Source organism: Alosa pseudoharengus, unplaced genomic scaffold (assembly GCF_046254945.1).
Source record: "Alosa pseudoharengus isolate Yale_2024_CS ecotype anadromous, Long Island Sound unplaced genomic scaffold, YU_APseudo_1.1 YU_APseudo_1.1_scf_21, whole genome shotgun sequence".
NCBI lineage: Eukaryota > Metazoa > Chordata > Actinopteri > Clupeiformes > Clupeidae > Alosa > Alosa pseudoharengus.
Genome location: NW_027468674.1, coordinates 11,085,145 through 11,097,301, shown reverse-complemented (window position 1 = coordinate 11,097,301; position 12,157 = coordinate 11,085,145). Strand labels below are relative to the sequence as shown.

Below are 12,157 nucleotides of genomic sequence, written 5' to 3'. Positions count from 1 at the left end.
CCCTCGTGTGCGCGCACAGTACAGTACACTCACTCAGTCACTCTTCTGCCTCCTGCCTCCCTCGTGTGCGCGCACAGTACAGTACACTCACTCAGTCACTCTTCTGCCTCCTGCCTCCCTCGTGTGCGCGCACAGTACAGTACACTCACTCAGTCACTCTTCTGCCTCCTGCCTCCCTCGTGTGCGCGCACAGTACAGTACACTCACTCAGTCACTCTTCTGCCTCCTGCCTCCCTCGTGTGCGCGCACAGTACAGTACACTCACTCAGTCACTCTTCTGCCTCCTGCCTCCCTCGTGTGCGCGCACAGTACAGTACACTCACTCAGTCACTCTTCTGCCTCCTGCCTCCCTCGTGTGCGCGCACAGTACAGTACACTCACTCAGTCACTCTTCTGCCTCCTGCCTCCCTCGTGTGCGCGCACAGTACAGTACACTCACTCAGTCACTCTTCTGCCTCCTGCCTCCCTCGTGTGCGCGCACAGTACAGTACACTCACTCAGTCACTCTTCTGCCTCCTGCCTCCCTCGTGTGCGCGCACAGTACAGTACACTCACTCAGTCACTCTTCTGCCTCCTGCCTCCCTCGTGTGTTATAATGTAATGGTGGAGCAGGTCTGGCAGTGCTCAAAACTGGACAGGACTGTTAGATGTGCTGGAATAATGTCATTTCCTGTTATTTCCTGTCCAAATATTGTTTTTCAACATTGTTGCATTTCAAAACTCCAACTTTGAATGGAGTTAGAACACTAATTAGATGGAGTTTGAACACTAACTGAGTATCAATGAATCACACATCTTCTGGCACATCAGCAATGGTGGCACGAGTAGCTTCGTCACAGCATATCTTTCCATGATGAGTGTAAGCATTTGCCATTATGACTGATGTACTGGACTTCCATTACTACTAACAATAAAGGCCATGTGTTAACGGTTTCATGCAGGTGTTTCATTTCCTCAGTGCAGTTTCAGTGTTATTGTTCTGGGGTAAAAGCAGTGGATAGCCGTTTTAAATGTCACAATTGTATGCCTGGGTCACATACCACTGGCGGGTTATCAGGCTTGCAGACCTGCGGTCTGGGCCGTGGAACAGAAGTGAGGCTTGTCTGGTACACAGTGCTACAGACATTGTTATTGGAGCATTAGGCTGAGTGAGACTGTTGATATGATGGGGGGAGTTATTGCATGATAATATTACTGGTATTTGAGTATCGCATTAGGCACTCCATAATAGCCCTAATCCTCTATTCGGTATTGCAATATCATGGGTAGCCTATCATATGCACAGTTGACTGAAGTAGTGAAAGGCCTATGGCAGTGTTGCGTGTGCTTTTGCTACAGTAAATCGGGATGGGCGAGATACAGTTGCTACAGTAGCCTACCCTGGTTATAATCAACAGACATAGTATGTGAGTTACACTTTTGATGGCAATTTAGCTGCCGCACAGTGAAGACACCGCTAAGTGAGTATCTACTTAAAGCTGCAACTGGGATATGATTACACAAGTATTAGGCTAGGCTAGGCTAACAATGATGTCATGACCATGCACGGTAGAGAAATTATCGTATAGACAGGAGAAGCTCACAGTGAATCAGGGGGGAAGTATATAGGGGGACGAGAAGCCCATGAAAGCATTGGAACACAATATTCCAGCAACATATTGATGGACTGGCAGTACTTCGGAATATAGCAAGTGAATTCAGTGAAAGTAACATTTATCCACGAACAACTAGGATATTTAAAGGAACCATATGTAAGAAATGTATTTCAATGAATCATAAAATGGCCCTGATATGTCACTAGACATTAAGAAATCATGTTGATTTCAAATACTTATATCACTGACAACAGTAGTCCGGCCAGGATATTGTCATTTAAAAAGTGAAGTTGCAGCCCTCAACTGATGTTGATGTTGTGTTTTATCATGTCATGTTGTGTTTTGGCCTGATGCGCCACCCTCCACCTATCTACTAATCACAAAGTCAGTAGTGTTTCGGCATCCGGGTTGCCAGCTCCGCCAGTCAGGGGGGAGGGGGACGGGATACACCGCTCTACAGTAATTTGAAAGTGATGGCAGTACCAGTTTTGGCCACAATCTTAAATACGGTTCCTTTAAAAAAAATTGTATATGTAATTAAATAATTAAGTAGGGGTAATGAATTATACAGGCTTTGGTTAAATTTACAGGTTTATTTACAGATCTACGCTTGATTCAGATTTCTCTCGGTGTAGCTACAAGAAGAGTTAGACATTTCAGACAGGTTGCTCACATCCCATCTACGCATAGACGGTAAAATGAATGGACTCAGCGACTCCGTGGTCATGCACACGGAAAAAAACTTTTTTCAGTGAAAACTCAAATTTGTGAAGTGAGTGTTAGCCTTAGGTTGCTAACCTGTAGCTAACCTTGCTTTATCTTCGTGGGTAGAGTGAAGTGAGTGTCAGCCTTATGTTGCTAACCTGTAGCTAACCTTGCTTTATCTTGGTGGACAGAGTAACGTGAGTAGGCCTAAGACTTATCTTGCTAACCTTGTTTTATCTGGTTGGGCAGAGTGAAGTGAGTGTTAGCCTTTGGTTGCTAGCCTTGCTGTATCTTGGTGGGTAGAGTGAAGTGCAGTGTTAGCCTTTGGTTGCTAGCCTTGCTGTATCTTGGTGGGTAGAGTGAAGTGAGTGTTAGCCTTTGGTTGCTAGCCTTGCTGTATCTTGGTGGGTAGAGTGAAGTGCAGTGTTAGCCTTTGGTTGCTAGCCTTGCTGTATCTTGGTGGGTAGAGTGAAGTGCAGTGTTAAGACTTACGTTGCTGATCTGGTCCTGTGTTTTCTTGATTCTCTGCAGCTCGGGCGTGTCCGCCACCACACTGAAGCCCTTGCCTTTGTTCTTCTCAAACTCCTCTTTGTACAGCACCTGCAGTATGGACCACAAACACAACACCATCATCATCATCATCATCATCACAACTTTTATCATCAACATAGTCATCATCACCTACAGAAGCACATTATCATCACAATCATCCTAACCGCCAACACAATCATCTTCATCTTTAGCATCACCATCCTTATTGTCATCATTACCATCACCACAACCACCAGAACCTTTGTAAAACACTGAAACGTTGAAAAAGTAATTGTGCCAGAATTGTTTATATATTTTAATATATAAAATATTTAGTAGCGGAGTGGCTCACTGCGTAACCTATGATCATCTTAGTCAAAATCAGTCAGTTTATTGCCAAATTATTGCTGCTGCTAGTGTTCTCTAAATTATTTTCTTCTCATAAAAACTCTCAATGTTGCAATGTGTTTGCTTCATTTTGAGCATTCTGGGAGTTTCTGGTTGAAACTGTGCGGTTAATGATAAAGTAAGAAGCTGCCCATATAAACAGATATTATCTAAAACTATACCTTACAAACCAAAACCAAATGGGGAGCGAACCACTAGGCCCCCATGCAAAACCGCCACAACCACTACACCATCATGGCTATGACCCAAGCTAAGTCTACATTGTTAATTAAACACACGAGCACATAACAGCTTGCTGCCAACACCAGTGAAATGCATCAAAGATTCATCCTTAGCTGTGATCAGATGACATGGGCGTTTTGAACCATGTTTCGAAGCAGTGTTTTGAAAAGAGCTTCAAAATCTCGACACTGATTCCAGACATCAGCTTTCAAGCATCACATCCACTCCAATATTACTATCAACAATCACCACCGTCAGTAGCACATCATCATCCCAATCATCATAACCACCAGCATCATCTACATCACTAGCACCATCCTCCTCCTCATGGTCATGAGAGAGAAAGAACAGGTTGGCATGATCTTGAGCATAGACAGACAGTAAAGTTCAAAGACTAAAACTCCATCGTTTCATGGTGACCAGCTGGTCCAGCTAATTAGCACATCTGTTGAAAATGCAAAAAATTGCCTGGCTCATTGCATAGGAGACGCATTACAATATGCTGGCTCTTTATTTTTAAGCCTTGGTTTTTCTCTCTCTCTCCCTGTGTGTGTGTGTGTCTGTGTGTGTGTGTTTGTGTTACTGGGTTTATGGGGACCATGTCACCCAAGTAGGCTAACAGTAGTCAGACCTGTTGGCAGTTCTCTCTCTCTCTGTGTGTGTGTGTGTGTGTGTGTGTGTGTGTGTGTGTGTGTGTGTGTTACAATGACAAGGTATGGCCTGTATGTCTTCACAGCCCAGACGCTTCCTAAACAGTCGAGGTACGGAGTTGAGTGGAGTGGTTTGGGGAATCCCTGCTCGGCGCTTATAAGGCTAAGCTATGAGGCTGAGAGGTGCCGTCTGCCACTGGCTGCTTTCATAAGACTTCACTCCCTTGTGAAAATATGGACCCTCCGCGTGTATACACACTTTCTTTAAACATACACGACTTAACTGAAAACATTTTTTAAATGCCTGAATCTACCCATGCCACACAGACACACACACACACACATACAATCTCTTCAATATCTTTCACAAACAAATACCTATGCAACCATCACACACACACACACACACACACACACACACAGAGTAAAAAGTACTGTTATCTATTGGAGCTATTTTTCTTGGATATCCATAATACCACCAGCTTGGCACCTCTCACTGCTGGTGCTATCAAGACACACACAGACCGCCACACGTCGTCAGCACGCGAGCCTATGGGCACCAAATGGCCACCGCACTCACTGCTACAGGTACTTGTGTACCTCTTTAGCACATTGACCTCACCACAAACCTATACCATTCATGTGCCCTGCCAACCTCAACGAGATGTGGTCAAGCTTGATACTGACAGGAAGCTTCCGCTGTGAACATGCTTCCCCTCTGACTCACAAAGCCATAACTTTAGCTGCTATAGCTTTCTAAATGGTGCAGGGTGTTTGCTGTGTTTGTGTGTGTGTGTTTGTTTATGTGTGTGTATGAATATACTCAATACAGACCTGAGCATTAATACAATAATATTAATAATATCCCAGTTCAGACGTGTGTGTGTGTGTGTATATATATATATATATATATATATATATATATATATATATATATAATGATATATATACATATACACTGTACTGAGCTAAGTCGCTGAGCTATGTCACTTTGGATATCATCTGCTCAAAGCGTGTATGCATATGTCCAATGTCTTTACTGCCAGCCTAACAGCCAATAACCAGCAACCAGTAGATCATTATGGGATGCAGTAAAAACGGCCATATATTTTGCGCAGCATTACCATAAGAGGGAGAGGAGCCGTGGTGCACACAAACACTCTCTCAGTAGGGTCATCGAGCCCAGGCTCATAAAAAGCTACTCATTTGCATGGCAGCTGATGGATGGCAGGCTTTTTGAAATAGTGACTATGCAGTAATAGGTTTCATGTGGATTCTCCATTCGTTGATTGGTGTGTGTGTGTGTGTGTGTGTGTGTGTGTGTGTGTGTGACAGAGATTTAGATGAATGATTAATGAAAGGGTCGGGGATTAACGGCTAGTGAAATTTATGGTCAGTATTTCTCATTGGCCATTCAATGGTGTGCTTGTGTGTGTGTGTGTGTGTGTGTGTGTGTGTGTGTGTGTGTGTGTGTGTGTGTGTGTGTGTGTGTGTGTGTGTGTGTGTACTGTATATGCTTGTGTTTGTGTGAGAGACAGGCAGTGAGACAGAGTGAGTATGTGTCTTTCTGCACATCTGTATAGAGAGCTGTATTAAAGGAACCGTATGTAAGAAATGTACTATTTCATTTCATCATAAAATGGCCCTGATATGTCACTAGACATTAAGAAATCATGTTCATTTCAAATACTTATATCACTGACAACAGTAGTCCAGCCAGGATATTGTAATTTAAAAAGTGAAGTTGCAGCCCTCAACTGATGTTGATGTTGTCATGTTGTGTTTTGGCCTGATGCGCCACCCTCCACCCATCTTATAATCAGGAAGTCAGTAGTGTTTCGGCATCTGGGTTGCCAGTGCTGCTACAATAATTTGAAAGTGATTGCAGTACCAGTTTTGGCCACAATCTTACATACGGTTCCTTTAAAGAATACAGGTGTGTCGGGGATGGCCTGTATGGATGTGTGTGTGTAGAAAACTGTATTAAAGAATATAGGTATGTATGGATGACTGCATGTGTATAGAAAACTGTATTAAAGAATATACACTACTCACAAAAAGTCAGGGACTTTTTGGGATGAACCTAAAATCCAGTGTTTCCCACAGAATTGGATTCAATTTGTGGCGGTAGCTGACTTGGACAACGGGGTGGGTCTAATTGTGTAGGTTTAATTGAGTGCCTGTCACTTTCACGTTCGTGAGGGAACCCTTGCAAATTGCAATTTTAACACAGTTTAAAGGCTGCTGATGTGTGGATGCAATTCATAACATTTTCTACATAGTTAAAATAAAGGTTCGTACTTCTCCTTGGGACAAGCACTTTTGAATTTTGGAAAACAATTTTCCATTTACATCGGGATTTTGCAAACATTCAGTGTCAGAGTCAATAAAATGACCCCTTCAACTAGGGTTGCCACCTGTCCAGGATTTTCCTGATTGTCCAGGATTTTCATGGTCTGTAAGGAAAGTTTATTCCATATAAGCAAAAAAGCAGAACCTAATTATGTATTCCCCCTTTTTTCTCAATATTGCCCCCAGGTGTCCACAACTAAAAACTGTTGAAAATATAACAAAATAATAAAGGTCTGCTATTAAATAAAGCAATTAACTAAACAAATAACTAGAAATTGTCATTCTTACTCATTTTAGCTATACAATTGTCGCTTAGAATGAGGTTATCTTGGGTTAGATGTGCGAAAGGCGCCGTTGCTTACAAACAAAAAGGTCGATTGGATGGTCAAAATGTCCAGGATTTTTGTCAGACACAGGTGGCAACCCTACCTTCAACGAAATTGACAAGCAGCTGTAAGTAGGCTAAGCATGCTAAATTCGACATCCAAACAGTATTCTAACCTTAGCTTTGAGATACTGCTTGATTGCATAACTTAACTTAGTTTAGTCTCTTCAATGTAGCCTACTATGTTGTGATAAGATCTTAGCAGAGTTAACTTCAATGCAGCAGTTTTGAACAAATTTGCGCAGCATGGTCACGATGCTAAGCGGATTTAATAGCAATTTAGCCAGACGTCTTCTATGCAATGCTTCTATGTGGCTACAACAATCCTTCAACAATCGTGAATATTTTTTTAAATGCACATGCAGAGGAGGGGCAGCAGGCTACGAGAGAGAGCGGGGCGGGCCAAGGAAAGGCTGTGTGCGTAAAACGCGCAGGTCAATGGCAATGCAAGGATTTGATCTTATATTTAAATTAAATTAAACATAGAATATTTATGTGTGGCGGCCGATTTTTATTTTGTGGCGCCCCGCCACAGATTAGTCAATGTATGGGAAACACTGCACTACTCACAAAAAGTCAGGGACTTTTTGGGATGAACCTAAAATCCACTATAACCTTTACAGGTGAACTTAATGTGACCTTTTCTAAACGTTTGAATGTGCATGTCCTACAGTTCAATGTTTCAGTACTTCCTGTACTGAAACATTAAATTTCACCCGAAAGCCAGATATCCTTAACTTTTTGTGAGTAGTGTAGGTGTGTATGGATGACTATGTGTAAAGAGTATAGGTATGTATAAGTAAGTAAGTATATATACTCTTTTGATCCCGTGAGGGAAATGGTCTCTGCATTTATCCCAATCCATGAATTACGGCTTCCACACACAGTTGTGTTCAGTCAACGCATGCCAGTGGGTGTTCCCGACAGTAGCTATGCAAATGACTTGAAGTATAACCGTAACTTGATTGGCTGGTGCCTTCTGTTGTGGTCCGTCGGTGCAGCAAACTTGCGACGTGAGCAACACGACGCAACGGACCCACAATTCAGTTCGGCAACGGATGACGTAAGCCCACGTGAAGTGGACGGGATGCGTCTCCAGCACTGCACCGCACGCAGCTGTGTGTGGGAGCCGTTACACACACACACACACACACACACACACGCAGCTGTGTGTGGGAGCCGTAAGTGAAACACACTCAGCACACAGTGAACACACAGTGAGGTGAAGCACACACTCATCCCGACGCAGTGAGCTGCCTGCTACAGCGGCGCTCAGGGAGCGCAGTGAGGGGTTTCAGCCATGGATGTGGGCATGGAAGAGCAGTGCTCAACCACTTCCCTTGCCCACATTTTCCCTACTGGTCACTGATCGTGACTATGTGTGTACAGAACTGTACTAAAGAATATAGGTATGTATGGATGACTAGGTGTGTAGAGAACTGTACTATATACTGTAGGTATGTATGGATGATTGTGTGTGTATAGAGAACTGTACTAAAGAATATAGGTATGTATGGATGACTGTGTGTGTGTGTGTAGAGAACTGTACTAAAGAATATAGGTATGTATGGATAACTGTGTGTGTAGAGAACTGTACTAAAGAATATAGGTATGTATGGATGACATTGTGTGTGTGTAGAGAACTGTACTAAAGAATATAGGTATGTATGGTGTGTAGGGTTATGAAGGACAGTTCATCAGTACAAATGTGGCTTCATGTGTCTGAGCGTGACTGTCTACACTGCATGTCTCTGGGTGTTTCTATGAGAATGTGTGGGTGTGTATATATCTGCATGTATTTATCTGTCCAAGATTTACATGAGCGAGTGTGAAAGAGTGTGTGTGTGTGTGTGTGTGTGTATGAGAGATATATTAAGTGTGTGACTCTGCATGTGTGTGTGTTTGAGAGAGCATTTGTTTATGTTGCTGTGTGTGTGTCTGTGTCTACGCATGTTTATCTGTGGCTGTGTGTGTCTATCTATTTGTGGGTGTCAGAGAGAGAGATTATGTGCATGTGTGTCTTTTTCAGTGTGCATGTGTGTATTTTTCTTTTTCTTTTACAGTTAGTTAGTTTGTGTGTGTGTGTGTGTGTGTGTGTGTGTGTGTGTATCCCTCACTGGTCTGAGTTACCCATGCCAGTAATTTCAGTTGGCTCGTCTGCCAGTCGGAACCCAGTGCGCAGTAGTTCAGATTCCTCTGTGAGTCACAAATTCTAGAAAACAACGGCAGACAAAGGTCCACTTCCCTAAAAAAGACAACAGCTCAGTCTGAGCTGGCGCTTTGACCGTCTGCACGAAAAATCAGTCAGTGTCTGAGTGGACACTGTCACTCACGCCCCACAGTCAGCACATTCAGGGGACTTTGTGCGTGAACGCTGTCGTCATTCATATCCGTTGACACTTGCGTGTATTTGCGTAGAGTAGACACAATAACTGAATGAATGTGTGTCTTTGAATAATCCCCAACCACCATCAACCACTGATTTGACTCAGCACCGATATGATTCCATCGAGGCGACTCTGCAAAGAGAGAGAGAGAGAGAGAGAGAGAGAGAGAGAGAGAGAAAGAGAAAAAGAAAGAAAGAAAGCCTGCTAACAAGAGTATTGAATAGAAAGAGGGAATAAACACACACACACACACACACACACACACACACACACACACACACACACACACACACACACACACACACACACACACACACACACACACACACACACACACACACAAACTGAGATCTGTATTATCTCACTGTCGAGTTGGCGCCTGCCTACTTGCCAATAGTGTGTGTCTTCTTCGTAGTGAAAACCTGGCTACCAACCATCTTATTCTATCCTTGTAAAAGCCCACCGCTGCCCACCCTCTCCCCCCGATCCCTGGGGCCGACCTGCTCTGCGCATCTCTTCTGATCCAATCCATCAATGGCTCACATTATTCAGTCCTAAACACACTTTATTTAGCAAATCAAGAGTTTTGCAATACCTCTGATTTCAGTCATGAGGTATTGGAGGCAGAGATAAGTTAGGACATGCAGCACTGGGAGCAGGCCAGGGGGGGTGGGGGGGTGGGGGGGGGGGGGTGTAGCAGGACTGAGAAAAACTCTGCTCTACATGTAAACATCCCAGGAGGTTTCACACGGATAGTTGCCAGGGCCAGTTTCTACAGCTGAAATAGGGAAAGCCTAGGTAGCTGAGCCACATCTTACTGTTACTGTCTGTTACTATTAGTTCACATCCACAGATCAATGGCCCAGGACAAACACACACACACTTGACACACTAAAATGCACAGGCAAATGTACACACAAAGACACCCTTGGATGACACACACACGCACACCCAAAATAACAAATGACACACAATAACCCGCAGAACCCAAATAATGTATGCAATAAGCCACATTAAACACTATGAATACAGGAGGTCACAACCTCAATATGTCAGAAAATCAGATTTTTTTCCCCCTCAATATGTGTCAGAAAATTTTATTTTTATCCTCAATATATGTCAGAAAATCAGATGTTTTCCCCCTCAATATATGTCAGAAATCAGATTTTTCCCCTCAATATGTGTCAGAAAATTAGATTTTCATCCTCAATATATGTCAGAAAATCAGATGTTTTCCCCCTCAATATATGTCAGAAATCAGGGTGCGGTTTTGGCCTGTTGGATAGTCATGTTCTCTGCCAGGCACTGTCAGTGACCCCGTCTCCAAACTGACCGTCTCTCCGTAGCACTGTAAGTTGCAAGTCTCGAAACTGACCATCTCTGCATAGCACTGTCAGTGACCCCGTCTCTAAACTGACCATCTCTGCATAGTTCTGAGTTGCACGTCTCTGAAAGGACAGTCTCTGTGTGGCGCTGTGAATAGCCAGTCTCTAAACTGACCGTCTAAACTGACCATCCCTGCGTAGCTCTGTGAGTTGCGTCGCGTCTCTTAACTAACTGACCATCTCTGCTTCCTCCCAGGCCCTTCCTCTTCCTCTTCTACCCACTGCACTGACGGATAGTTGGCACTTGACCAGCACACAACAGCCCATACACGGCCTTCAGCCCTAACCAACACCCATTTCCTAAACACACACACGCACGCCTATACACATGCACACACACACACACACACACACACACACACACACACATACACACGCACACACAGTACACACACACACAAAAAAATCCATTTCCCAGTCACATTTCTCACCTTCAGAAAAAACCCAATGATGTGAAATAACTAACAACTTTTTTATCATTTAAATACACACACACACAGTCCGTCCCTTTCCCCGGCTACTGCACTGTCCCGGAAATTCCTCATAAAGAGTCTGAACTGACCCCTGGAGAGAAGGGACCAAACAACGAACAACTCCCTGTGATTCAGTAAACATGGGGGGGAGAGAGAGAGAGAGAGAGAGCGAATCCATCTATCCTTTCATTATTATTATTATTATTATTATTATATATATATTTTTTACTTTCCTTTCATTATTTCATTCATCTCTATACCAATACTTATGTAAAGTTGATTATTAACATGTTATACTTGTAGCTTTGGCAACAGTGACTTTACTCATTCATGCCAATAAAGCACCATTTGATTTGATTTGATTTGAGAGAGAGAGAGGGGGGGGGGGAGAGGGGGGGAGAGAGAGGGGAAAGAGAGAGGGAGACAGGGAGGGAGAGAAGGAGAGAGAGAGGGAGTGTAAGGGAAGAGGAGAAGACAGACAGATATGGGAAGGAGACACAAGAAGAAATCCAAACAGAGAGTGAAAGACAGACAGGCAGAGAGAACAAGACATGACAGAATGACAGAGGGAGTCTGAGAACAAGACTTATGAGAAAACAGAGCAGTGTGTGTGTGTGTGTGTGTGTGTGTGTGTGTGTGTGTGTGTGTGTGTGTGTGTCTGTGTCTGTGTGTGTGTGTGTCTGTGTGTCTGTGTGAGTGAGTGAGAGGGAGAGCAGGAAATAACAGAGATAAAAGAGCAGATACATGAGAACACAGTGACAGAGAGAGTTAGAGAGAGAGAGAGAGAGAGGGAAGGAGAGAGGGGGAGAGAGAGGAAAGAGTGTGAGAGAGAGAGAGAGAGAGAGAGAGAGGGAAGGAAGGAGAGAGGGAGAGAGAGAGGGAAGGAGAGAGGGAGAGAGAGAGGGGGGAGAGAGAGGAAAGAGTGAGAGAGAGAGAGAGAGAGAGAGAGAGTGAGAGGGAAGGAGAGAGGGAGAGGGGGGGAAGAGAGAGGAAAGGGGAGAGGGAGAGAGAGAGAGAGAGAGAGGAAGGGAGAGATAGAGAAATGGAGGGAGGGGAAAAGTCGA

General features: G+C 43.8%; 1 protein-coding gene across 1 annotated transcript in view; it reads right to left on the bottom strand.

The window, feature by feature from the left end:
* LOC143137592 (LIM and SH3 domain protein 1-like) overlaps nucleotides 1-12,157 on the bottom strand; it is a 28,228-nt gene that overhangs the window by 4,067 nt on the left and 12,004 nt on the right. The window contains exon 4 of the mRNA XM_076297840.1: nucleotides 2,793-2,900. Within this exon, the coding sequence (XP_076153955.1) occupies nucleotides 2,793-2,900 (108 nt within the window). The remainder of the gene's footprint in view (nucleotides 1-2,792; nucleotides 2,901-12,157) is intronic.